Source organism: Mus caroli, chromosome 2 (genome assembly GCF_900094665.2).
Source record: "Mus caroli chromosome 2, CAROLI_EIJ_v1.1, whole genome shotgun sequence".
In the NCBI taxonomy this organism is placed as follows: domain Eukaryota; kingdom Metazoa; phylum Chordata; class Mammalia; order Rodentia; family Muridae; genus Mus; species Mus caroli.
The window spans coordinates 110,133,344-110,160,798 of NC_034571.1; the positions used below are offsets into that span (position 1 = coordinate 110,133,344).

At 42.4% G+C, this 27,455-nt stretch overlaps 1 protein-coding gene across 1 annotated transcript in view; it reads right to left on the bottom strand.

Annotated features, from left to right (window-relative positions):
* The window catches only part of Rasgrp1 (RAS guanyl releasing protein 1), a 63,816-nt gene that overhangs the window by 18,207 nt on the left and 18,154 nt on the right, over positions 1–27,455 (bottom strand). The window contains exons 3-6 of the mRNA XM_021184485.2: positions 8,047–8,152; positions 3,904–3,966; positions 2,457–2,588; positions 462–615 (exon numbers count right to left, since the gene is read on the bottom strand). Coding sequence (XP_021040144.2) covers positions 462–615; positions 2,457–2,588; positions 3,904–3,966; positions 8,047–8,152 — 455 coding nt within the window. The remainder of the gene's footprint in view (positions 1–461; positions 616–2,456; positions 2,589–3,903; positions 3,967–8,046; positions 8,153–27,455) is intronic.

Sequence of the window (27,455 nt, forward strand, 5' to 3'; positions counted from 1 at the left end):
TCTTCTTCTTCTTCTTCTTCTTCTTCTTCTTCTTCTTCTTCTTCTTCTTCTTCTTCTTCTTCTTCTTCTTCTTCTTCTTCTTCTTCTTCATTTTGGTAAAGGTTACATAACAATTTCCTAAAAGTCTAACAATGGTCAGGGGTGAAGGGTATGTGTGCCCTCATATAAGCATGCATGCAGTATATCATGTGAATCTCCCAGTGCCATAGCTTGATAGGCTGAGTGAATACTGGAGTGGTGTGTAGGCTTGGAGGATGTGGGATGGGGAAGGAGGGCATGGGCAGCCAAAGGAATTCTAATGGCCTTGGGTTTCCAGACCCAGGATGCCTGAGAGGGAAGTCTTTCAGCGCTATGCCAAGGAGAGCATCACACTGGGTTAGTGGGAAACTGGCTGCTGACTTTCTCTGCTCATATTCCTAAGTTCCCTGGAGTAGCTTTCCTCTTGCCCCTTGTCTACGTACAGATATCCGTCGGAAGGACTTGAACTCAAGGTAGGTGAGGTGTTCAGACAGTTCTTCAGGTTCCAGATGGTCAAAAAGCAGGGACACTTTGCGCTTCTTGCTAGTATTCGATTTTATCCTCTGAGTCAGTTTCCTGGACCAGTCTCGAGAATTACTTTTGTGAGTAAATAAGAAAGGGAGAAGAAAGCAAGAATCAGTCACAAGCGATTTTCCCGAGAAAGCACACTAGCGTTACCCACAGAATTCCCAAAGCATAGTTAGCAAGCTCCATTCGGCAAAAAACGATGCATTAATGGAGTTTCCCCCACTCCATCTTGCTTTTCCTGATAATCATTCAAAGAAATGAGTCTTTTGGATGCAGCAAGAGAGACAGGAGGGCAGTGGGAAAGAGGCATTTTTAGGTCCTGTTCCTGACTCTTCCTCTGACCTTAGTATGTCTACTCCTTCCATGTCTCTCCTTGCTCCATTATTCCTGCTAGGGTTATGGGACTGTTGGTGGAAATCGTAAGAGGGAGCTAATTTTTATGCCAGAATATCTCAGAAAAGAATAGGGAGAAGACAGCATGCCTCAAGAAATTGCAGGCAACATGTGGTCATACTGGGCAGAAACAAGTCATTTCTCTCCGAAGTCCCCAGTTACAGAAATGACCATATAAATTAACTGACCCTAGAATGACCCAATTATTCCCCACCCCAGAGTCTTTCTTAGTTTCAGTTCCACACTAAGCAGAGGATAGCAGCCAGGTTTGAAAGGCAGCAGGGTGAAGGCTTGGGTTTCTAAACAGGCATTGCTGAAGGCCTTGACTCTTGACACAAAGATTCCCTGGTTTTAAGCTTGGAAAAGGATACAAATTCTATAGACCTCTTCCCCACCTGCACTCACGACTCTCAAATGCCTGGCAAAGGAAAACACAACTCATGATTCCTTAAATATACCAGGTCAGGAAATAGCCTCAATTAACAATTCTAAAGAATGCACAGTGAAAGACATCCTGAGAGGAAATATTAGGACAGAAGACTGAGGTTTTCAAGTGGCCCTGGGCTCTAGGGTTTTCATCTTTAAAATGAAAAGGCTGATATTTTTGGGTAAAAAAAAAGTTCTTTTATCTACCAAGTTATATAATTCCAAGCAGAGGAGAACAGAAGACCAAACAGATGAACAGTTGGATTTGGGATTGGGGGGATGTGGCTTTGAAAACATCTCTTTGTGCATGGATACCATAAGCAAGGCTTAGAGGGCAGTTACAATGCTGCCGCGAGTTCTCTGAGCTGCGTCAAAATAGATGGCAGCGATAAATAGATGGATAAGACCATTCACAGACCTGGGCCTGTTAGTCATAGACCACAGGCAAAACCAGGAGTTTGGGTGAATTGATCTCTCCAGTGTTGCAGTTCGAGAACTCTGTATTTTTGGGAGTTTGTATTATTGCAAAACAATTGACCACACATAAAAACCCCAGCATGTAATATGTATGCCCTCCTTCCCCAAATTAAGTTGGGCTCATTTTCCAGAGTGAGCCAACTGTGTGAATAAGGAACTCAAAGAATGATGTGAAATATAACCCAGTTCCCTTGAAGCTCAGGGAGTCGAACGGTCTCTCACAGATATCTGTGAATGTTCTAAATCTCTGCGTGAGACATTCTGTAATATTTCCTGGTCCATGTAAGTTCAGGGTTGCTTGTTGACCTAACTACTAAAGAGACCCTAGCCCAGATGTAGGCTTTTTTTCTCGTGGGATGGCTATCTTCTAGTCAGGTCTGGCTATCTTCTAGTCAGGTCTGGCTCCTTCTGCTCTTTGCTTCCACCCCCTGCAACTTCCTCACTCCGTGGCCTCTCTGCTTTTCTGTTAAATGTCAAGTTATTGTTGGTGGGGCTCCCATGGAACTTGTCTGTCTGAGCTTCTTGGAGGTGGAGGCAGTGAGAGGCCCAGCATTGTAGCTCTGGTTACTGGAGGAATGTGGTTTCGAAGGACCCACGAGAACCTCGACACTCACATTTGCGTCGTGTCGATGAGGTGGCAGTGGGTCTCTTCACCATTGGCTTTCACCAGGTCTTGGAACTCTTCCATGGTGCTGGTCAAGCTGGCATCCATTTTGAACATGATCCAGAATTCTGTTATCCAATACCTACAAGGAAGGAAGAAGAAAGAGCCTTGAGCCCTGGGCCTCACAGTTGGGCAGATTCCCAGAGGAATCTGCGTCTACAAAAAAAGCACTCAGAAGACAGAGTGAGATTTGTCCCATAGCAAAAGATCCGGGGGTAGAGGGCTCCAGGGAGGGAAGAAAACCATCTAGCAGGCTTCGGTGTCTCCACACACAAATTGACTCGAGAAAAGAAGGCATATCATCAGAAAGAACCCAGACATGGCCGTGTACGCAAACTATTATCCAAAAATGGTGTGTGTATCTGTAAAGTATGTTTTTATTACATGTTATTATAACTATGAAAAATCATGTTTATCATAACCTGTAAAAACTAGAGAGAAGGCTTTACAACAGAAAGCTAAGCAAAAGCTATTTTTGTTGTTGTTGTTGTTTGAGACATGGTTTCTTTGTGTAGCTCTGGAAGTCCTGGCACTTGCTTGGTAGACCAGGCTGGCCTTGAACTCAGAGATCTGCTTGCTTCCGTCTCCCACATGCTGGGATTAAATGTGTGCCTAAGCAAGGTGATGGAGGGATAGGAGTGTGTAAGCAGAAAGCAGTGAAAAGAACATTTATGTTTCAAAATGCCATCATAAACCCCACCAACTTTATGTCACCTTAAAAAATATTAGCAAGAAATACTAAAAAATGAAACCAGGAAAAAAGAACTTCATGAAGGATACATACAAAATAGTAGCTGGTTGTGAGTGTTTATTATATTGTTTTCAGAATTTTTAAAATGTTCAATGAGCTATATCACCACAATAACTAAGTATAAAATAAAGAAGAAAACATAGACCCTTGATTATCCTTTTATCCTTCTCTTGATGCAAATTCATAAATCTAAGAGGAATAAGAATAAAAAATCTTAAGCACAGGTACACTGGAGGAAATCCACTGTTTGGCTGACTTTCCAGTACTAAGGTCTTTGTTGTCCAGGGGCAGCCATCAGTGTCCAAAGGCAGCTTGCAATGTTAGAGGCAGCATACAGTGTCAGAGGCAAACTACAGTGTCAGAGGAAGCCTACAATGTCAGAGGCAGCCTATAGTGTCAGAGGCAGACTACAGTGTCAGAGACAGCATACAGTGTCAGAGGCAGACTACAGTGTCAGAGGCAGAATACAGTGTCAGAGGCAGAATACAATGTCAAGGCAGTTTAGTGTCAGAGGCAGCCATCAGTGTGAGGAAGCCTACACAAGGCTGGGAGGGAAAGGTAGGGAGGACCAGCAGGTGACACATTGTAGGCAGCAGCTTTTCATCCCATCTCACGCCACACAGTCTCCAGATCACAGACATATTACCTGACAAAATAGCAGATCTTCAGGCAAACTCCTGGAGAATTCTTTTCCAGGGCATCCTTATATGTAGGGTCATGGTTAAGGAAAATGGAAGCTGTATTATAGACCATAAAATACTTTGGAAGTATTTACCAAGTTAATCCCTAAAATGTGGGCAAATTACCTCTTGTATACGCCCAAGTGACTAGGAGACCAACTGAATGAATGAGTTAGAAAGAGATCCCTTTTGTCTTTTAAAAATGTTCTAGTAACTGATGTATGCATGACTATTTAGGCACTGATTTAGAGAACTCTCTATATGTATTCAAATGCATTGAAAATTAACACCAATACCATGAACATCACACACACACAGTAGGCATTAGTTGACTAACCTTGTATACTACCTGGCAAGACAGACAAAGCCATGGAACAATACAAAAACATACAACCAAAGAGCATTGTATCAGTCTTTATAATTATGAATATTTTGAAAGAACAGAAGAACATCCCGGTGTTTAAATGACTTTTGAGGTACAGGGCAAGGGTATTTGTTTATTTAAGAGTCAGATGAGAACTCTAGTCCAGTGGTGAATGCGGGTGTGACCTACCATCTTTCTTCTTAACATACTGAAGAGCAAGCTACCTCTGTCTATCCCACAAGGCTATGGCTTCTTTCTCTTTTAACAATGGGGACAGGATAATTGCAACACAGAGGTCAATGAATTATAGCTGGGCTGGTGAGAGGGGTCCAGCAACAACCAGCTGAGAGCACGTAACTGGGATGGAATCGGCTCTCTCTCAGTAGGTGTAAAACTACTAGAAACCTTTGGAAAACGTTGAGTTAAACACAGAAAAGGCAGTGTTCAAGAACCACAGTGTTGTGTTAATGAGGAAGGCCTAAGTGCATTTTGAAATCATGTATACCTCAATGACTTTGAGCATCTTGGACCCACAGGTTTGAAACTTCAGTGTTAGACATTTGACTTAAGTGCAGTAGATAAGTGGTTTTAAGTTTAAATCTTACTTATTTTATGCTCAGTTTTAGGATACCTAAGATAATGTTAACCCATTGGATAAATTACAGCTCGAGAAAGATAAACCTAAAATGTAAATCTTAAAGGGGAGCAAACTAAACTGGAAAACACAAAGAATTATGGTAAAATGTGTAATTTTAATAAATAGAGGACTAATTTGGAAATTAAAGGTGAAAATATTTATTTCTTATTAAATATATCCTTGAAATTAGAGCAAGTGCACACTCAGGTCCTCCCAGGTCCTCATGTGATCTCTCCCCTGAGCACACTTGCACACAGGGTCTTCTCACTCAGAAACCTTTTGTGGGTAGTTTCACACAATGATGTCCTCCACCAATCTGTAGGCCCGAGATAATTTTTAAGTTTACATTTGTCTATCATAAACTGTTTTCTGGAAGGTCTGGACTGGTTTGTCCTGCTAACATTTTATGTATTCAGATGTATTTGTTAGCTTGCCCCTTGTGTTTTTTGTTTTCCCTAACTACTCTTAGCATACCAGTATGCTTTTCAACTTTGCATTGGCTCTGTATTTTCAATTGTAGGAAACAATACCATTGCCTAAACAAGAAGCAGCAGTCTTGAGCCCGCTGCCTTTGCCATGGCCCAGCAGCCAAGGACTCAGGGACTTCCTCTTTGTGAAGGATGCTTGGAAGCTTCCTATCATGAGGACTACCAAGGGCTGTAGAAAACACAACTCCTATGCACAAAGTACTGGGAAGCAAGGGAGAAGGGTACACTGCAAAACAAACCAGCCACTTTGACTTAACATTGAAATCTTAGCTCTTTCAAAAGAGGGGTGTGTGTGTTTATGTTTATGTGTGAGCATGTGCATGTATATATTCTTCCCTTTTACTAAGAAAGAATAAACATTTCACCGAGTTAAAAAATTGATTAAAATATAGAACCTCAAAAGTATCAAGAATGTGCCTTATGTTATTTATGTTGACATTACATATTTTCTTACTGTAACAAAGAAATGTGCGATCATTCTTTGTTCTTGGCTTCTGAACTTTTGTCTTCATTCATTTGCCAGTGGTAGCCTGGAATGCTTTGATTTTAATTGTGTTTGATGTGTGAAGTTTTGTGTGAATTTGTTGTAATTTGTATTTGTGTGTGTGTGTGTGTGTGTGTGTGTATGTATGTGTGTGTGTGTGTGCATGGGAGGGTATGGTTTAGAAGTCCTTGGGGAAAGGCCTCAGAGGCCTCATGATGTCCAGTGCTTCTGTAAGGTATGAGCAAAGTCCACTGGACCTGGCAGCTGCGAGGCCACAGCAACAGCAGAGGAAAGTCTGAGTGCTTGGGTAGGAGCTGCAGTCATGCTTAGCAGCTAGTGGGAGTAGAGATTGGAGATTGTGAAGGCAGACTATTTAAGAAGGTTTCACATCAAATTTCTAATCCTAACAGTTGAATAAAGGGGAAACAGGGTTAAGAGTTTATTTTTAGATGAGGGACATTTGAATGTGTCATGGCTGGGGAGCAGGTGCCACTGAAAGGCTGAGCAACAGCACAGAGGGGTGGGGGTAGAGTGTGGAGGATGTGATGGGCGGGCAGTGTAGGGGTTGCTGCAGAAACAGCACCCAGTGGTGCCCCAAAGGAGGCCACTCAAGTGCATGTAGTCCCAAGACCAGCACATTTTGAGGAAGGAGTGCTTAATTGCTGGTGTTGTTCACAGTTGCTGGTGCACAGAGTCATAAAAAAACAGATTGAATTGGTTTGAAACGCTCTGCAGAGGCGGTGTCTACTCATCATAAGTATCTCTCATTAGGTGGCCCTCCCAACGCTCTACCCTGATACAAGGGTCTCTGAGATGGAAGATACAGCTTTATGGCAGTTTAGAGAAGGGCTGTTGTGTTTCCTTTTTCTATGCCAGGTTGTAGTGTTTCTTGTGTTTCCTGGAAAAGGATTTGCACAGTCACATGTCCTGACTCAGCCCCAGAGACCTGGGCCTCAGGCACTAGCTAACTGGTTTCATGTTTCTGACTGCACTTTTCCTTTGAGGACAACGGCTCACAGTATCACCAGCATTTTGAAGGAGAAAGCAGGCAACGTCCATATCCTACTGCAGGAGGTCTGACATAGGATTTTCCCTGTCCAGTTACATTATTGCAGGGGAGGCTTGTGATTGGACAGGGAAAAGGGAGGCAGAGCAAAGAGTTACAGAGACAGAGAGGTCTCAGGAGGAGGGAGAAGAAGAATGGAAGCTGACATGGTGTTATCAAAAGCTTATAATAATTGGGTTAAAGCGTTATCATTATCAACTTTCTCTGAAATTATTTATTGGCATCTTGTAAATTGTGATTTTATTGATACATAAATCTAATTAATTAACTATAAGCTTGAGTCTTGATTTTACCAGGTTATTGGGTACTGTGTTATTAAACTGTGAGGATGGTGGATCTATTTGGCTACTGGAGTATGGGGACTGCTGGTTACAAGGGATTATAGCAGAGAGGGAACTAGTGGCTCGCAGGACAAGTTAGACAGATGCTGAGGGGGCTAGCTCCAGAGAGTTGGCAGCTACGGTTGCAGGAGCATGGGAGCATGATCAAGTCTTGCAGAGAGCTGGCAGGTTCAATTTTTAATATTTCCCACAACAGAGGTCCACATCGAGCAAGGTCTAAGTGGCCCACAGTTAGTAATACAGTCTAGACCAAGAAGGCAATGTAGTACAGATCATGTAGCTAAACCTTTTCTCAGAGCCCAGGAGGGCTGAAGAACTCACAAGAAGTCCCTCAAGAAATGCACCATTCAAGATTCACAGTTGTCCTGGCAACCCTGTGCAGCCTGAATATGATTTGCAACTAATGTATAATGAAGGATTTAAAAAAAATAACAGGCAACATTAATGTTACTTGCATTTGTATATTGACTTTCTTGACCATCTACCAAACAGAGAAATCTGCATAAATAATATTGTCTTACCTAAAGGAAGCTACACACACAGGTGCAGACATATAGATGTGTAAACACACAGATTTGTGCACACACACCACACACACGCCATTGCTCAAACACACAACCACATCCTTACAGGGATAGTTAAAGGCACTTAATGTTCGAGTTTATTCCAAATTAACTAAAATGAAAGCACACTTGAAGCAGCGGCATACTTTCTGATGCCCAAGGATATAGATTCATGACTTTTTGTAGCAGCTCGGCTGAGGAGATGATGATCCGGTGCATGGTTAGCATGACTTGTAGCAGTTGGTTATTCCGACACAGGTTTCCATCCGCATCTGAAAGTGCAAAGAACAGCATGTGAGTCTCTCAAAAGAGATGGGGGGTAGGGTGGGGTGGGACCCTGACTGTCTTTCAAAACTCCAGGGGGCAGACAGCTTAGGGCTGTTCAAACACAGATCTCTTTCAGCTGCCCAGAGCCTTCACCTTGTCTTTCCTCCTGGATTTTACCATCCTCCTGTACCCCTTGCCTATCCCTAATTGATTATGAATCAAGCTGCCATAGAGGTGATAGTGTCTTATCCAAGGATAAAGTCTACATCCAGATGGAAAGCAGAGGTAGCTGTGGGATTTATGAAACTCACCGTTTATGCAATTGGGGGTTGAGAGGGACTTTCTCTAGCATCAGAGTAGGAAGCCACAGGATTAATATGTAGTTAGAATAAATATCTTTGAAAAGTTTTACAAAGGCACATGGCTAGTTGGGTGCATTTCTAGGGCTGTCTCCTGGCCTTGGACACGCAAGCGAGGGTCCTGAAGTCCAAGTTGTCCTATTACTAAGGTCCCTGTGGTGAAATGAAAGTAAACATTACATATGAAGAGTGGTGGTGGACTTTGAGGGGCCATGATGATTTGCAAAAAGCACCACTAGTTGCATATTTCCACATCCCATTGGGTAGCAAGCTGTGTTCTATACAGTAGCATGGAGGGTAAAGATGCCCTTTGGTGTGCTTTTCAGAACTGCCTTTGTTTCTATGGTATGGAATGTCAGGGGTTGTGCTGCTTATTCCTACCCTGTCTACTCACTGACTTTCACCATGAATCACTTTAGTCAGGAAAACTTGCTAGCTGGGCTCCACTTGGCTTTAGTCTTTTGAAACAATCAGCAAGGAACAGGAGGAGAAAGAAGTTCAGGTTGTTTCTTTCTCATCCCTCTCTGCTTTGACCTGTTTTCTACCTCCTGAGTAAGTTGTCCCTCATGGCTAAGATGTTCTCTGGTCTCTCAGTCTTATCTCCTAACTTATTGGACCTAAGGAACGACTGCTGGTGGTTCAGTAGTTCTGGTGTAACATCTTTCAATTTCATGCTTATCTCCACAAGTAGATCTATCTATCTATCTATCTATCTATCTATCTATCTATCTATCTATCTATCTATCTATCTATCTATCTGTGGTGGTTTGTATATGCTCAGTTTGGGGAGTGGCACTATTAGAAGGTGTGGCCCTGTTGGAGTAGGTGTGTCACTGTGGGTGTCAGCTTTAAGACCTTCATCCTAGCTTCCTGGAAGCCAGTATTTTGCTAGCAGTCTTCAGATGAAGATGTAGAACCCTCAGCTCATCCTGCACCATGCTGGCTTGGATGCTGCCATGTTCTCACCTTGATGATAATGGACTGAATCTCTGAATCTGTAGGCCAGGCCCAATTAAAAGTTTTCCTTGTAAGAGTTGCCTTGGTCATGGTGTCTGTTCACAGCAATAAAACCCTAACTAAGACTCTATCTATCTATCTATCTATCTATCTATCTATCTATCTATCTATCTATCTATCTATCTATCTATCTGAATTACTGTCCATCTATAATACTTTTGAAAATACATTGTAAAAGTAGTGATCATTTTTATTCTGTTCAGTGAGTTGTAAGTACAAAATATGGTCTCAGAAGTCCTGAATCCCCAAATGCTGATTTAAAGTCACATGTCACTGAGAAAACTCGAGTGCTTCCTGGATCTCTACAGCCCTCATTGTCTGCCTCCCCTTTACCATGGAAGGGCATGTGGAAGCCCACATCTCCTCTCTGTTCCCTTCTCCTCTTTACAAGACTGCTAAGCTTATTTACCCTGGTGAGTCTGCAGTATCCACATTTTCCCTGTTGGTTTTTATGCCCACTGACATTTAACTGTGCTCCTGTGTTTTCTACATAAACCAAAAGTAAATTGATGCTGCATCTCTACATTTATGTTTTCCTCTTCTTCAAGATCTCAGGGCCACCCCCTCTTTTCTTCCAGCCACTTGTCAACCATTCCATTTCAACTTCTGTCTCCACAAGTCTGTTTATTGGATAGTTGGGTTCTGCAGGATCTCTGTGCTTAGCCCAGGTTGGTCTTGGACTGGAGATCTTCTTGCCTTAGCTTCCCGACTGCTGGAAGCCCAAGCATGAGCCACCACAACTAGGCTAACTATTTAATTTCCAAGGTTATCAACCAGCTCCATACTTTATTAGCTTCCCTGGCCTCATCTTACTTCGTGATCAGTTAGTCTTCAGTCCAACCGAAGCCACACTGATGAGTCTCCTCCCGGAAGCTTTCTTCTCTTGGCTCCATCTCTCCACACTCTGTCACGTCTCTCTCAGGCTCCTCTTCTGTCTCTTCTCCCTCTGCTAAGCTCTTAAATGTCAGCTTGTGCTACACTTTAATCCTCCCACTTCTTTCTGCTAACATTTTTTTTTTAAATTGAAAACTTCTTAAATTTTAAATTAAAAAAGTGAACTCTTTGCCTAGATGAATTAATCTGGGCTCTGACTAACACCCTCTCTACATGAATATCTGCCAACTTCTGTTTTCAGCACTGAGCACAGACTTGATATGTCCAGCAGCAGCATCTCCACAAAGGCCTAAGTCATAGAGAACTCATCCAGACAGAACTCTTGACTTCTTCTCTGGTTTATTTCTCTTCCACCCTTTGTCATCTACAGAAATGGCACCACCAACCAACCTCTGAGTTATTAAAATTAAACCTAGAATTCACTTGCCATTCTTCACTTTCCCTCACTCCTGATCCATCAGTGAGTCTTGGTCGTGTTTCTAAATCACGCCTGTAACCTTCCCACTTCTCTCTAGCTTTGCTATCTCTCTAGAGTAGCCACCATGATGCAACAAGAAAACTGGTCAGCTTCCTTCTGCTCTTTTCCAGCCACAATCTCTTCTCCACACAGCTCCCAAAGCCTGGAAAATCAGGTCCCATTCTTAGAATGATCCAAGCTACATAGTCTTTATGGTGGCCAGCCGAGCTCTGCATGTCCTGGCCTCTTTGAATATGGCTCACTTCATTTTGAAATCTTTTCTCCTTCTATATTTCTGCTTCTACTACAAATACTCTGAGCCTGCTGCTAGATTATGGCCTTTGCGTTTTCTGTGGCCCTCAATGCTATCTTTTCCCCCACTGGATCTTTCATAGCACATAAGTCTCATTTCATAAGCTCTTCCTCTGTCTACCTAATGTAGCCATTGGTCTGCTTGAATTTCTTCATAGCACATATGATCTCGTTGTCCCATTAGTCTTTGAAAATGTTCAACTTTCTACATTTTCAATAGAATACAGATTTTCTGAGTTCTGAGTCTTGTGTATCCCCCCACCACCCACCCCCAGTCTATTTTCAGAGTCTGGTCAGAGTGCTGACACATGGTGTGTACTCCAAGAACATGGGCCAAATAAGAGCATGAACAATGCCAAATAGGAATCCCCCTGACGATTTGTGTCTCTTAGGTAAGTCACTTGGCTTTTGCCATTTGGTAAAAACATTCCTATGAAACGTTCGTTCAACTTGATTATGGTTTTGTACATGTCCCACCCATAAATTCTTTGAAATTTATATTCTGGTAAGATAGAATGAGGATGGGAACTGTTTTCTGTAAGTTTGTCTTATGCCCTGCATCTACGGGTCTTTGCTCATGTGCTCATAGCTTTGGCTATGTGCTGGTTGATACAGGTACCTTTGTTGAGGGCCAGATCCTATAAGTCTCAAGGCTTCCTTGGACCAGTAAGCTGGTATGAGTGGGTTCTTGTCATGATGACAGGACAATGGAAGCAACATGGGAATATCCATGGCCTCCTAAACTATGCTGGGAAGTGGCCCGCTGTCATTTGCCTCATTCTGTTGGTTAAACAGGTTATGTGTTTGAGTCTACAGTGGAAAGACAGGAACTTCAAGTCATGGGAGAATCATTAGACAGACAGAGGGGGAAACAAAGATAACAATATGACGAAAACAATGAGAGCTATGGGGAAACTTTTCAATGCAACATTTGACAAATATGATTTACAAAATGCTTTTCTTGGGAAAAGTGGTAGTGTCCATATTCCTCAACACCGTGGTGAAAGGCAGGAGAAGCTACACACTATACTTATGAGAGGCACACACTAGCATGGTCAGACAAGTTTATTCAGGATGGTCTGCCCCGAAGACTTGCTATCCCCACATTTCCTCATGGCTGGCAAACATCTTCCCATGGCTATTCACATAGGATGGAAGGGTCCCAGAAGTATCCTCAGTGAGATCATGCAAGGTCTTTGGAAAGATTCACAGATCTAAAAGGGCTTACCACAGAGATTAGACAGTCATGGAAAGTGTCTTCAAATATTTTATATTACTTGTTAGAAAGTTTAGATTCATTCTGTGAGATCACAAAAGGTAGCACCCGAGTTGATGGACAGACATGACAAGAAACAGAATTTGGCTTAACAGGTGGCAGAAAAGTTATTCACACCCAATGCTGAAAGCATTCCTATCACAGAGAACTTGGAGTCTGGAGATGTTACCCAAAGTGTATGCTGGCATACTGATTCCTGTTTACTAAAGTCCTCTGCAGACCAAGGCTATGCTAAGCATGGTATTGTGATTTCTAATTCTTAGAACAACCCAACATGTAGTTCACAGCTTACAGGAGAGGAAATTCAAGGGTAGAAGGGTTGGGTAATATGTCCTAGATCAAAAAGACAGTGGGGCATAGAGGGAAGGATCTAGCCCAGTCTGCTTGATTCCAGAACCTTTTCAATTTCCTACATACCTGGCTGCATGCTGTGTTGCCATCCGTCAGTCCAAGGGATTCATGTATTAAATGCGAAGCAGACTCAAGTGCTTTAAGAACATGTTTGACCCTCTGGCTCTATATTCTAGAAATGGTGCAAGAAAGCCTAGTTGGACTCAACCGGAATATAGAAAAATGACCTTTGTATTCTGATGATTTTTAGAAGTCTCTTATATGTTATGGTTGCTCCATCCTGATCTTGAATGTTGTCTTTAAGATGCTAGGGATTCTTGCCCAAGATTCATAGGCATCTTCACACTCCACTTCCCTGCCCCCACACCCTTTCTTCTACAGCTTCAGTGACATGCCCACATGGTGGTTTGTGAATCCCACATGCTTTCTGTGGCAGTGAGAGCTGGAGAATGGTAAGGTCAGGAGGGGATGGCTCACTCAGTAAAGGAAGGCAGGGATGAATCTAGGGGAAGAACAGAGAGAAGTACTTTCTCTGTACACCTAGACAGGGTGTCACCTCTTCTCCCTTCCTGGTTCTCCTTTTTCTATGACATTGGCTTAGTCTCTTGTCCCTGCCCTACCACCATCTTTCTCCCGAATGACCTTTGATGATTAGATAATCTCACCAAGGGAGCATTCCCTGCCTGCTCTCATCCCACAGAACAAACACTTCTTCAAGATGCTGGTCAGGGGGAATCTATCTACCTTCCAGGGTGCTGGATTTTATTTTGATAGTTTGTTATAATTGCTGTAAGCTGATTTAAATATTTCAATGAATAATTCTACTTTGTTTTCATCTTTAGGCTTTTAAAAATGCAGAGTGTCATATGAAAAATTCTAATAAGCAAAATGTGCAATGCATAATAAAATGTGCATAATTTTTCACTACCATCTGCTGTGCTAATTCTTAAAGGGGTTGAAACTTCAGTGGAGTGCACTGAACGTCACTCTTACCAACTTGCCTAGGGGAATGATGGACATATACTTCTTGGGAAATACCACAATAAAACACATCTAACCTGTGGACCATTTGCTTGAGGGAGTGAACAGAAGCTATGTGGGTATGTGGGCTCTGGAGTCATCTGTGTATGAGCCAACAATCCACTTTTTACCATCTACAGGCAAGAGCTATACTTTACAGAATCAGAGTCTCAACTGCTCTTTATCTCCCTTTCTATCTAATGTACTTTTTTCCTTTAAAAAGCACTACAGGTCAGTGGGTGGGCATCTCACGTCTACTTGTCTACTTGTACCAATAAAGACACGTGACTTGGAAACTGTTTTATACACACACACACACACACACACACACACACACACACATACATATATATATATTAAAGAGATGACAGGATTTCCAAAGGTGCCAATCTATGAGAGAACACCTGCTTAACATGTACAAAGCCCTGGAGTCCATGCCCAGCACTGCAAAAACCATGCTTTTATATTATTAATCAATATTGATCATGAAACTATTCTGCAAGGAGCAATGTCCTAGGTTCCAGAAGATATCTGAAGAGCTGAGGAAATGCTGCCATTAAAGAGTTCTGAATCTAGCTGAAGAAGGAACCACAGTTAATAGACCAATAGTTTTAGGCACCAAATGTTAGGAAGAGGAATCACAGGGACCATGCTGAATGGTGGGAAGGTCAGGAGAAGGGAGAGACCCCACAGGGAGGATCAAGAAATGGAAGAGACCACATGGTGGCCGGGGGGGGGGCATTAAGAAAGGGAACAGATCCCACAGGGAGGGTTAGGGGAAGGGAGAGACCCCTTACATCTGTGCTGGTTCAGAGAGGGCCTCAGGAGGTCTCTGGCAAAGTGACTTGGAATGTCAAGGTTCACCTGTGCCTAAGTCTCCTCAGTCACTCTTCTTTTTCAGTTTTGTCTTAGATTCAAATAAGCTTCTAGCTTTAGACAGATGAACTGGTTCCGTGTGGTCTGAATTCTTCGAGGAAAACCCAGCAAAGGCTGCATTCCACATCCCTAAGCTTACTAATAGGGAAGGAGTGGCTTTCCAGTGACACATGTCTGAGGGATAAGATGAAAATGCCTCACTGCAAAGCTGACAGGAAGCACAAAGTCATGTGACCGACACCAGAGAGAAACTATAACACAGTCTTTGTGTCTCCTTTGTTTTGGTTTCCATGGAAACATCTTGATGTGTGAAAGATTTTGAGGGTACCAAAGGCAGAATGTCAGAAATCGGCATATTGAGAAGGAAGACGCATGAAGGGGCGGGGGGGGGGGGCTTGCATAACAGGAAGTAACAAGTATGCTCCATCCAGGGATCTGAGCCAGGATCAGAAATCCACGGGCAAGGCTGAACCTGCCAGAGGAGATCAGTATCCCAGAAATGAAGGCAGACTGGATCCAGACAGAACCTAACAGGCACAGTCAGAACTCTGAACATACGACAATGGGGCAGGTGCTGATTCTTGACAGCAAGACAATGCATTCTCTAAACTCTGGAAAGTACACCCCAAACTCTCTGGGCTTTGTGTCAGGTTCAGGGATTTTTAATGTTGATAGTGGCAGCTGAGACATCAAGTGTATGCGAAGGACTGTGGTTACATATACTTTCACTGCTTCTACTGCCTTATCAGCTTAAAACATATAATCCATGTCACCTTAATTTTTTTTAAAGGTCTTCAGCCTTCCAGGCCTGGAGAGAACAGTATGGAGAAATCAAGTGTTGTGCTGAATGAGTGGGACCCAGGACAAGCTTGCCAGTCAATATGGCTGCTCTCCATAAGAAATGGAGGCAACACATCTCAGTCATGGTTATGGAGCTGGTAAATTGAATACCTAGCAGGAAGGGCTTTGGTCCCCAGCATTGGGTTCTTTCCTTGTCACCTCTGCTTGGGGTAGTAAAGTATCAGGAAAAGCCTGAACATTTAGCCATCCATGCTATAAAGATATTCCCACCAGTGCCCTGCTTTTCTTCCCACACCCAGCTCCATGAAGAACAGCTACACCTATATATACTAATCATTCTTTGTAGAACTAGAGAATATTCTCTAAAAATTTCCCCAGCAATGCTAACCTTAGCTCTACCCACTACTGCTTATGATCACAAAAGGTAGGTTCTACTGGTACCATTAGTCTGGGCCATCTAGAATGCTGACAGCCTCTGAGCCAATAGCAACTGGATCAAGATGGTGGCTTCCATAAGCTGACAGTAGTTTGAGTGGCCAGGAGAAGTGCTCTCTATTTCTTCAGCAAACCAGGCACCAACAGTCACATCTCTCTCTGGGCATGCTCTGCTTCTGACCTATATTTTTTTTTAGATGAGTGACTGCAATCTATAGATGTCTAATCAAGTGCACGGATTGCCTAAAGTGAGAAAGGGCTGTTTAGCTGCATTGGCACTGCTGAACAAAGCAGCTGATTTTCCTAGGGGGCTGCTTGCCTGAGTCTGGACCTGCCACATCTGTGGAACCAGGGATCTGAGAAGTCACAGGGGAAGTTGTCCTTAGCAAGTGTGCAAATTGGACACAGTTCTGAGAGTGAGTGGGTGGAGTGCAAAGAACTAAAGACTGTGCTGTGGTGGAAGTGACACAGGAGGGAGGGCCCAGTGAGCTGACTCTGGTTTAGTGTGGTTACTTCAGACTCTGAGCACCACTGTTGGAAGACTATGCTCCCTTCTACTCCCAGAACCCGTCAAATAGTGGAATTACCTGGTTGATTAGTATATTGCAGTTTGATTTGATTTAAAGGAAGCTGCCTCTGATATAGCCTTATTGGCAAACAGTCCATGGCCCATCCCACTGTAGCCTTAGGAATGCACCTTGGCAGGAAAAATGAAGCAATAGGCCAGGTCCCAACTTTCCAGAGGGAACCAGAGAACTGCCAGAAAGTGGCTGGTGGGGGGCTGGGCAACAGTCAAGGGACTTGAAGAAGACAGAACTACAAACTGGGTGGGAAATGTGGGTTAGCACTTTCCCTCTCACTTCTCTCTTGTCTATTAAATTCTAGGCATTTCTAACACAAAGCAAATTTCATATTTGTGTGTGTGTGTGCTTTTTAAAAAAGAATATATGGGGCTGATTCTGTGCACAGCGCTCCATACCCAAATACTGCTGGGAGAGAGTTGGTCTCCCAGGAGTGCTGACACACCTGTGAGCACAGGTAAGACAATCACTTCTGCTCAATTTCCTGGCCCAAGAGGAACTCGCTCAGACCCATCAAGATACAAGGAACCAAGGAATAGCAGGGAGACTTCCAGTTTCCCTCTGCACCCCAGAGCTGACCCTGCACCACAGCTCTCCATACCCAAATTCTTCCCAGAGAGAACTGGTCTCCCAGGAGTGCTGACACACAGACTTTCAGGAGGCACAAGCCAAAGTCAGAGACAGCAAGACCAGCTAACACCAGAGATAACCAAGAGCAAGAACATAAGCAACAGAAACCAATGCTACTTGGCATCATCAGAACCCAGTTCTTTCACCACAGTGAGCCCTGGACACCCCAACACATCAGAAAAGCAAGATTCTGATTTAAAATCACATCTCATGATGAGGATGGAGGGCTTTAAGAAGGACATAAATCACTCCCTTAAAGAAATACAGGAGAACACAGATAAACAGTTTTAAGTCTTTAAAGAGGAAACACAAAAATCCATTAAAGAATTACAGGAAAACACAACCAAACAGGTGATGGAATTAAACAAAACCACCCAGGATCTAAAAATGGGAATAGAAACAATAAAGAAATCACAAAGGGAGACAAATATGGAGATAGAAAACCTAGGAAAGAAGTCAGGAGCCACAGATGCAAGCATCATCAACAGAATACAAGACATAGAAGAGAGAATTTCAGGTGCAGAAGATTCCATAGAAAACACTGACACAACAGCCAAAGAAGATGCAAAATGCAAAAGGCCCCTAACCCAAAATATCAAGTAAATTCAAGACACAATGAGAGGACCAAATCTAAGGATAATAGGTATAGAAGAGAGTGAAGATTCCCAATTTAAAGAGTCAGTAAATATCTTCAAGAAAATTAAAGAAGAAAACTTCCCTAACCTAAAGAAAGAAATGCCCATGAACATACAAGAAGCTTACAGAACTCCAAATAGATAGGACCAGGAAAGAAATTCCTCCCATCACAAAATAGTCAAAACACCAAATGCACAAAACAAAGAAAGAATATTAAAAGCAGTAAGGGAAAAAGGTCAAGTAATCAGAATTACACCAGACTTCTCACCAGAGACTATGAAAGCTAGAAGATCCTGGGCAGATGTTATACAGACCTTAAGAGAACACAAATGACAGTTCAGGCTACCCAGCAAAACTCTCAACTACCATAGATGGAGAAACCAAGATATTCTATGACAAAACCAAATTTACACAATATCTTTCTAGAAATCCGACCCTACAAAGGATAATAGATGGAAAATGGCAACACAAGGAGGGAAACTACACCCTAGCAAATGCAAGAAAGTAATCTTCTTTCAGCAAACCCAAAAGAAGATAGCCATGCAAACCTAGAAATAACATCAAAAATAACAGGAAGCAAAAATCACTATTCCTTAATATCTCTTAACATCAATTCCCCAATTAAAAGACAAAGAATAGCTGGGCAGTGGTGGCACACACCTTTAATCCCAGCACTTGGGAGGCAGAGGCAGGCAGATTTCTGAGTTCGAGGCCAGCCTGATCTAGAGAGTGAGTTCCAGGACAACCAAGGCTACACAGAGAAACCCTGACTCAAAAAAAAAAAAAAAAAAAAAAAAAAANACATAGAATAGCAGGACCCAACATTTTGCTGCATATGGAAAACACACCTCAGTGTCAAAGACAGACACTACCCCAGAGTAAAGGGCTGGAAAACTATTTCCAAGCAGATGGTACCAACAAACAAGCTAGAGTAGCCATTCTAATATTGAATATAATCAACTTTCAACCAAAAGTTATCAAAAAGGATAATGAAGGACACTTCATACTTATCAAAGGAAAAAAATCTACCAAGAAGAACTCTAAATTCTTAACATCTATGCTCCAAATGCAAGGGCACCCACATTCATAAAAGAAACTTTACTAAAGCTCAAAGCACACATTGCACCTCACACAATAATAGTGGGAGACTTTAACACACCAGCCTCATCAATGGACAGATTATGGAAATACAAACTAAAAAGAGACACTGAAACTAACAAAAGTTATGGACCAAATGGATTTAACAGATATCTATAGAACATTTCATCCTAAAATAAAACAATATACCTTCTTCTCAGCACCTCATGGTACCTTCTCCAACACTGATTATATAATTGGTCATAAAACAGGCCTCAACAGATACAAGAAGATTGAAATAATTCCATGCATCCTATCAGATGACCATGATCTAAAGCTGGTCTTCAACAGCAACAAAAACAACAGAAAGCCAACATACACATGGAAACTGAACAACATCCTAGTCAATGATAACTTGGTCAAGGAAGAAATAAAGAAAGAAATGAAAGACCTTAGAAATTAATGAAAACGAAGGCACAACATACCCAAACTTATGGGACACAATAAAAGCAGCGCTAAGAGGAAAACTCATAGCTCTGAGTGCCTCCAAAAAGAAACTGGAGAGAGCTTACACTAGCAGCTTAGCAGAACATCTGAAAGCTCTAGAACAACAACAACAACAAAAACAAATACACCCAAGAGGAGTAGATGGCAGGAAATAACCAAACTCAGGGCTGAAATCAACAAAGTAGAAACAAAAAGAACTATACAAAGAATCAACCAAACCAGGAGCTGGTTCTTTGAGAAAATCAACAGGATACATCAACCCTTAGCCAGACTAACCAGAGGGCACAGAGACAGTATACAAATTAACAAAATCAGAAATTAAAAGGGAGATATAACAACAGAAACTGAAGAAATTTTAAAAAATCTTCAGATCCTACAACAAAAGCCTATCTTGAACAAAACTGGAAATCTGGATGAAATGGACAATTTTCTAGACAGATACCAAATACCAAATACCAAAGTTAAATCAGGATCAGATAAACCACCTAAACAGTCCCATAACCTCTAAAGAAATAGAAGCAATCATCAAAAGTCTCCCAACCAAAAAAAGCCCAGGACCAGATGGGTTTAGTGAAGAATTCTATCAGACCTTCAAAGAAGACCTATACCAATACTCTTCAAACTATTATACAAAATAGAAACATAAGGGACACTATCCAGTTCATTCTATGAAACCACAATTATGCTGCATATTCTTCCTTAGATATGGAATGGTTTCTGTCTAATCAGGAACTTGTCACAATTTCCTTCCATAGACAACATCATAAGAGTTTTTTTTCCTACTTCTATCATGTTTAATGTTCCAAATAGATTTTAAAACTGGTTGGGTACATATTACTTTTAGCTTCAGAAGATATCATGTATATTTAAGAGGCATTTAACTATTATAAATTATTTTGATGACTTAAAATATGTCAATACTGTGTTGTATATTTTAAAATAAATTTTATTATTTAAAAATAAAATAAAAAGAATATATACATGTATATATATGTATACACACACACACACACACACACACATATATATATGCTCTGTACTTATGCACACCAGAAGAGCAGTCAGTGCTCTTAACTACCAAGTCATCTCTCCAGCCCTGCGTGTGTGTGTGTGTGCTTTTTTTGTTTTATTTGTCTTATTGGGCTTTGTCTGTTTTGATCTTTCATTTTTTTTTATTTTGATTGAGAGAGAAGATGAAGTTTGGGACGGTGAGTAGAGAGGTGGGGAATATCTGGAGGGTGTTGATGGAAGGGAAATAATATGATCAAAATATATGAAAGAAAAATTAAAACTGTAAAACAATGTGTAATTATGGCTTTTTCTAGATTAAAAAAATGTCTAGGCCTTGGGGAGGGGTGTTCAGGCTAAGCAGGTACTGAAAAGAGGAACGTTCCACATAGCCAGACAGTGGAATAATATATAATATAAGGTCTATCTGTGAATTACTGGCTTGCCATGACCTCAGACTTCTTCAGAAAAAAAATTCTGCATGTGTAACTCGAACCTGTAAGGTTGACAAGCCTACATGATAGATAACCTAGATGATAGATAATGTAGTAAAGAGTAGTCTTACAGCAACCAGGTACTCTGATTTAAACTAGTGAGGTGCTAAATGCCATATTACCACCCGAATGGTTCTGTAGAAAAACCCACCATGCACATGTAAGGTAAAAGGCATTGAGCACAGAATACCATAGTCAGAAAGCATTCTGTAAGCAGCCCCTCTTCTTTGTCAGCCAGTAGGATTAGGTTACATTGCATTGATTATTTACAGATGCTTTGCAAACTGTGAAGGGCTGTGACGAATGGTGAGTGGTCCCTATTTTTCTGGCAAGATTTAGAACCTGACTTTATTTTCTTCATCTGCTTTTACTGTTCCTTGATTGTTCTGGGTCAGGACCAGGGTCTTCAGAGAACACTTAACAATCTCAAGAGTGGCTGTCCCCTGTGGTCTGTCACACAGTCTGGGCCACTGAGATTGTATTTGGCTTGCCCTCAACCATGGTCGCCAGAGCAGTTAGTTCCTGACAAGAGTCTTCTTAGTACTAGATTGTACCTGCATCCTGTCATGAGCCCTGCAGAACTTGAGGTATTGGGAAGAAGGCTGCATGAAGACGTGGAGAGCTGATCTAAATGGGGGAATTGCATGGGCGAGTGGGAATCTCTTCCATAGAAAGGAAGACATTGGCCACTCTTCAGTTAGCCAAGACACCAGAGAGACTGTGGTTCACAACACTCTGAGTAATGAATAGATGTCATGTGACTGCATTATAGAAACAGCTGAAATACAAATCTGAACATCACCAAGCTTTCCCCAACTGCCCAGGAAGAGACCAGGAGAGACACAGGGCATTGTTGGAAAAGATTCAGCTCCACCTTTCCCTTTTGCCTCTGTGTTTTGTTGTTGTTATTGACAGACCTATATTACTTTCTGTGTTCTCATGCTGTGTCAACACAGCCTTTCATATTAGCTATACAAAGTATCAATAAATGATGTTAATGACATCCGGAAAAGGGACTAAAATTTGGGGACTATGTCATTTGCTCAAGTTTATAGGGTGTGTAAGCAATAGACATGGAATTCTGGCCCTGACTGCCTGGCCCTGACGGGGTGCTGACCATCTCTGAGCCCCAGTTTGCTCATTTTCACAGCTTGGCAGTGCCCACTCTCACTCCCCTCAGCAGGAATGTAGCCAAGAGTGAAGGCAGACACGGGGGGGGGGCACTCAATGTCCTGGAAGGAGTTGAAACCAAAGGATCTCTCTCTGATCTGTAGGTCTCAAACATACAGGGGGCCTGACAGTGGCCTCATAAGCACATGAAACCCTCACTGAGCTGGTTTGGATTGGGATTTGGATTTGAGTGAAAGAAATGGTTTCAGTGTTGTATACACAGCAGGGTACTAGAGATCCTTGGGAATTGACAGGAGAGTAAACCTGACCCTTTTCCTTACCCTCAAGGAAATCCCATCTAAAAGGCAATTCAGAATTATACTAAATATGAATAAGTTAAATCCTACAATCATAATGTTATCATATAGGACAGTATTGTGCAGCCACCTTGTAGTTGTGGGACCATTGGCATGTTATTTGAACTTTTCTTGAGTGTGATCCTTCATGGAAACACACAGAGTGTATACAGTCATTGAGAATCTCTAAGATGTGCATAGCACATCTAGTCACAGTGACCATCGTCTATCATATTATATGCTCCTTTATGGACCAGTATCAGACACCCTCAAGTCCTCAGCCAAAGGATGCTCTGTTGTCTTACAACCCTGACCACGAATTCAAGTCCTCATGCTATCTCACACAGTAGTCATGTCATTTCAGATAGGTCACATCTCATCACCTCCATTCCTCACTTACTAATAGTGAAAATAATACCAATCACCCAGAGGCTTTGTGAGACTTGATGGAGACAGCACAGAAGGAGAGGATGGCTGTTGGCCATAGCCAGGGCAGGCTGATCATGCTTCAACAGCTCAGTGAGGGTTTCGTGTGCTTATGTGACAGCTGTCAGGTCACTTAATGTGCTTGAGACCCTCAGATCACGGAGACATCCCATGGTTTGAACTCTGTCCAGGACTTTTAGTGCTCCTTCCCAGTGTCTGCCATCCCTCCCGGCTGAGGGGCTCAGAGATGGTCAGCACCCCCTCAGGGCCAGGCAGTCAGGGGACATAGTCTCATGTCTATTGCTTACACAACACACAAGAAGAGACATTGACTGGAAATGACCAACAAGCATAAAAAGGCAATCAGAAGTTAGTGGGAAAGAGTTAATGTCTTCGGGAGAAGGAAGTAGCTAGTGATTTGTGTTCCCACAGTTTGGAGATGGGAGGGGACACAGGGTGGAAATGAGAGAGTGTTGGCTCAAACACAATTCTTCAGAAGGAACTCATTGGAAAAGCAGACAGGAAGCTGTAAAGACAAAGGAACTAAGAAGGAAACTTGGTGTTTGTTAATCACTGTCAATCCACTCACAGATCTGGGCAGAAGAGAGTCAGAATGCCTGAAATGTACAGAAATCATTAAGGATCCTGGATTTTTAAGGTCAAGGTGCAATAGCAAAACACTATCCATAAGTGAGTCAATTTGCAGTAATGTTCACAAAGTCTTCCTAGGTTTTAACATTTTGATGAGGTGTCTTAAAAGTCTGAAAATATTGATACTTTTCGCCTAAAAATGGCAAAGAGGGCTGGCTTGAAGAAGATAATATATAGAGAGCTAATGGGTCAATTCCAAGACTTGTTGGGCTGGTGGTGTCCTGATCAGTTGCTCAAGAGCTCCTGATTGGTTTGCTGCAGGGAGATGGCTTTGAGTGAAATGGAGCTGTAATCAGCGTGACAGTGAAAGTCAGGGATCCAACCCCACACTGGGTGCTGGAGGACCACCTGCAGTCTCCACATATGCTCCACAAGAGTTTTCACATGCATTACCTCATTTGACCAGCACAGCCTTACGAGGTGAGCAGGAAGCATATTCATCTAGAAAAAAGCACAGTCACAGGGCTGATACTCAGGATGCTTCAAAAGGCATTTGTTCAGGTTGATAGGGTCCCGGGCTGTCCTAGTTACTATGTGTTTTGAATATCACCTCTGGCTAAATAACAGTCCACAGTAGTAATAGCCCACCATCAAGTAGAAGAGATAGAGGAATTCCATGCTTGGAATTAATCAAAAGCTCTTTGTTTGTAAAGTGTGGTGATAGGTGCTGTGGGGCTGCAGGTTTAATGAAGATCGTGATGTCCCAGAAAACTGAGCACCCAGAGCTATCAGCAATAACACAGTGCAGGAGACACTGAAGGCCTGCAGGGAATTACAAACAAAACAGTAAGGCAGCTCAGAGGAAGGGAAAGCCAGACTTGACAAGATGAGGTAGCTAAGCTTCCAGAAGGAGGGTGACTGACACTGGAGCTTGGCCCTGCAGAAGGGGTCAGCTTTGACAGGGTAATGACAGAATACGATGTTAGTAAGTGTGTTGTGGGAATTAATCATTTCTGTTTGGAGTTGACAGAGACAGAGGTATGTTTAGGAAAGGAAGCCAAAGCTGGTTGGGTTACTAAGTTTGTGATATGGAGGGAGTGATGGATAGGAAGGAAGACCAGGTTCAGAGCGTTGGGGACCTGACATACTAGACTGAGAAGTGGCCCTTGCTTTGATCTTTTTCTTGGAAGCTAAAATGTCAGATGATCCTCCAAGTGAAGCAAGCAGCAACCTCTGACCTAGTATTCTGTAAAAACTGAGAGTTTGAGGCTGCTATTTGCCTGGCATGTGCCAGGCCCAGGGTTGGATCATCAGTGCTATAAAACAAAATAAAAGAAAACAAGCCAAAAACAGACAGGCTGTGTACTTTACAACATGAGCGCTAAGTTTCCTAGCAAGGTATTTGTTTGTTGGCCGGTTGGTTGGCGTGAGTGTAGTATATGCATGAGTCAATTCAGGTGCCGGAGCCTGTGCATGTGGAGGCCAGAACATCAAGAGTCTTCCTGAGATAAGGTCTCTCACTCAACCTGCAGCTTAGCAATCACACGAGGTTAGCTGGCCAATGAGCCCCAGCATCCCCCATTTCCACCTCCTGATTGCTGAGATCACAGACTTGCACTGCCAGAGCTGGACTTTTAAACTCAGGTCCTTATGCTTGTGTTGCTAGCACCTCATCGACGGAAACATCTCTTAGGCTTGAGACAAGTCATTTGTAAAGAATCCAGACATCATTTCAATTTCTGTATGTAGACCTTCCCTGGACTATATAGCCCCCAAGATGATGGGGACCACGGGAGACTGGAGAGCCTGTAAGCATCCCTGTGTGTACTGTTGTAAGTAGGGAAACAACGGATGGTTTTTAGCTAATTTTTAACTTGAAGGCTCACTCACTTGGAATTGCGGCTCCAGGTCCGTTGGTGTTCATATCCTTCTGTACCTCGAAGCTTAGCCTCTACAAGAGGAGGAGGCATAATGGATTGATACTAAAGGCTACAGAAAAGTAAAAGACCTAGGGCTCCCCACACCCATCAGCAGGAGCTAGTGCTGCAGCTAGTTATTTGCTAGTGGAAGAAATTCATACCCATGAAGGTGTAAGAAGGCAGCAAGGGTGGAGCTTAAGGTTGCCAAAGCTTTGGCTTGACCTACCTGTCAAAGTGGCATAAATGTGGTTACTATTTCCTTTTTTAGTTGTTTGGAAAGCACCACCTCTATGCTTAGTCCACACAAAATGACATACATCACACGGTAAGTCCCAGTAGATGGATAGTACCATGTCCCCAACTTGATATATTTCTCCCCTTCTTCTACCTTCCAACACTAAAATACCTGCTCACCTGTGCGAACTGAAGGAAAGGCTTGTCTATGATAAGGTATAAGAGACTTAATGCTTCAGAAAATACGCAAGTGCAATGAAAACTGGTTAAAACAAGAAAGAAACATTTGTAGCAATTGGGATTTCAGTGGGTGAATTTACTTTTCTAGTGACAAAGTAATAATAATATTCTGTAGGCTACTATTCAACCACCATGACAAGATACCCCTTGTGCTGGCTTGTTTTATGTCAGTCATCAAAGAGGAGGGAGCTTCAATTGAGAAGGTGTTTCCATAAGATCTGACTGCAGGCAAGCCTCTAGTACATTTTCTTAATTGATGGGGTGGGCCTAACCTATTGTGGGTGGTGTCACTTCTGGACTGGCGGTCCTGGGTTCTATAAGAAAACAGGCTGAGCAAGCCATGAGGAGCAAACCGGTAAGCAGCGCTCCTCCATACCCTCTGCATCACTCCTGCCTCCGGGTTCCTGCCCTTATTGATTTTTGCTGATAAACTACTATATGGCACTGTAAGTGAAATAAACCGTTCCCTATCCAAGTTGCTCTTGATTATGGTGTATCATCATAGCAATGATAACCCTAACGAAGGCATCCAGAGGCAAATCACAGATTTTGTCATTTTGAGACCTACAGGAGGGATGTGAAGATTAGTCAAGCCAGTTGGGCTAATCTGGACCATGCCGCCCAGGTCTTACCCTTGGGTGGGCTGACACACTACTAAACAGCCCCATGAAGATCCCCACAGCGTCAGACATCAGTGGAATAGACAGATGACAAATGCTTGAGTGGTGATTTTTTTTTGAGCAATGTTGCAGACCCTGTACTGGGACCTGGCCAGCTCTAATCGGAAAGACATAGCAGGAAGCGCATCAGAAATCAATGTGGTGTGAATCAGAGAGCTAGAAGGCAACTCACCAGCCTGGGGCAAGGGTAGGGCGAGGACTCGAATCTCAGTGGTAGAGATGCACTTGCCAAGCATGTATGCACAAGGTCCTGGTTAATCTGGGTCACAGGGAGAGCCCTATTGTATGTTAACATGATCAAAATGTTCCTGTCACAGGTATATATTACTAAAAAACTCACATTGTGTAGCTCGTGTATTCATTTCTTCAACAATACCTATTGAGAAGAACTTTTGATTCCTACGAAGTCCAACTTGTTAAACATATCATTTAGGGTTACTGCATGTCCTGTCCAGAAGTGCCTTCTTAAATATTGCATGAATATTCACCTCTATTTCCTCCTAGGAGCCTTATTGTAATAAAATATGTTGGGTCATCTCAAGTTATTTTTCATGTGTGGTATACTTTACAGACATATGAATGTATGTACGTTTGAGTGTGTGTGTGTATGTGTGTGTGTGTGTATGTGTGTGAGTGTGTTTGTGTGATTTCTTACATCAGCATTTGTGGAAAGAACACCCATTCTCCTTGACTTGATTTGGTGTTTTTGCAGAAGAACAATTGACTATGTGTGCATTTACCCCAGAACCTGCTATTCTGTCCCTCTGATCTAGTTTGTTTCTTGTGCCTGCTCATCTTAATTAAACTGCAGCTTCACAATAAGTCCTGAGAACAGGTAGTATAGTGTTTCTCAACTTTATCGCCAGCTACCTTGAGTCCTTTCATGTCCTGTGAGTCCTGGTTACATCACCTGAAATTGAAGCTGATGTCGCTCAGTCTTTTCCTTTTGAATTGATAACCTGCCTTTGACTTCACTGATGTTTCCTTTCTCAGCATTCAATGTAGAGTTAAACCTGTCTAA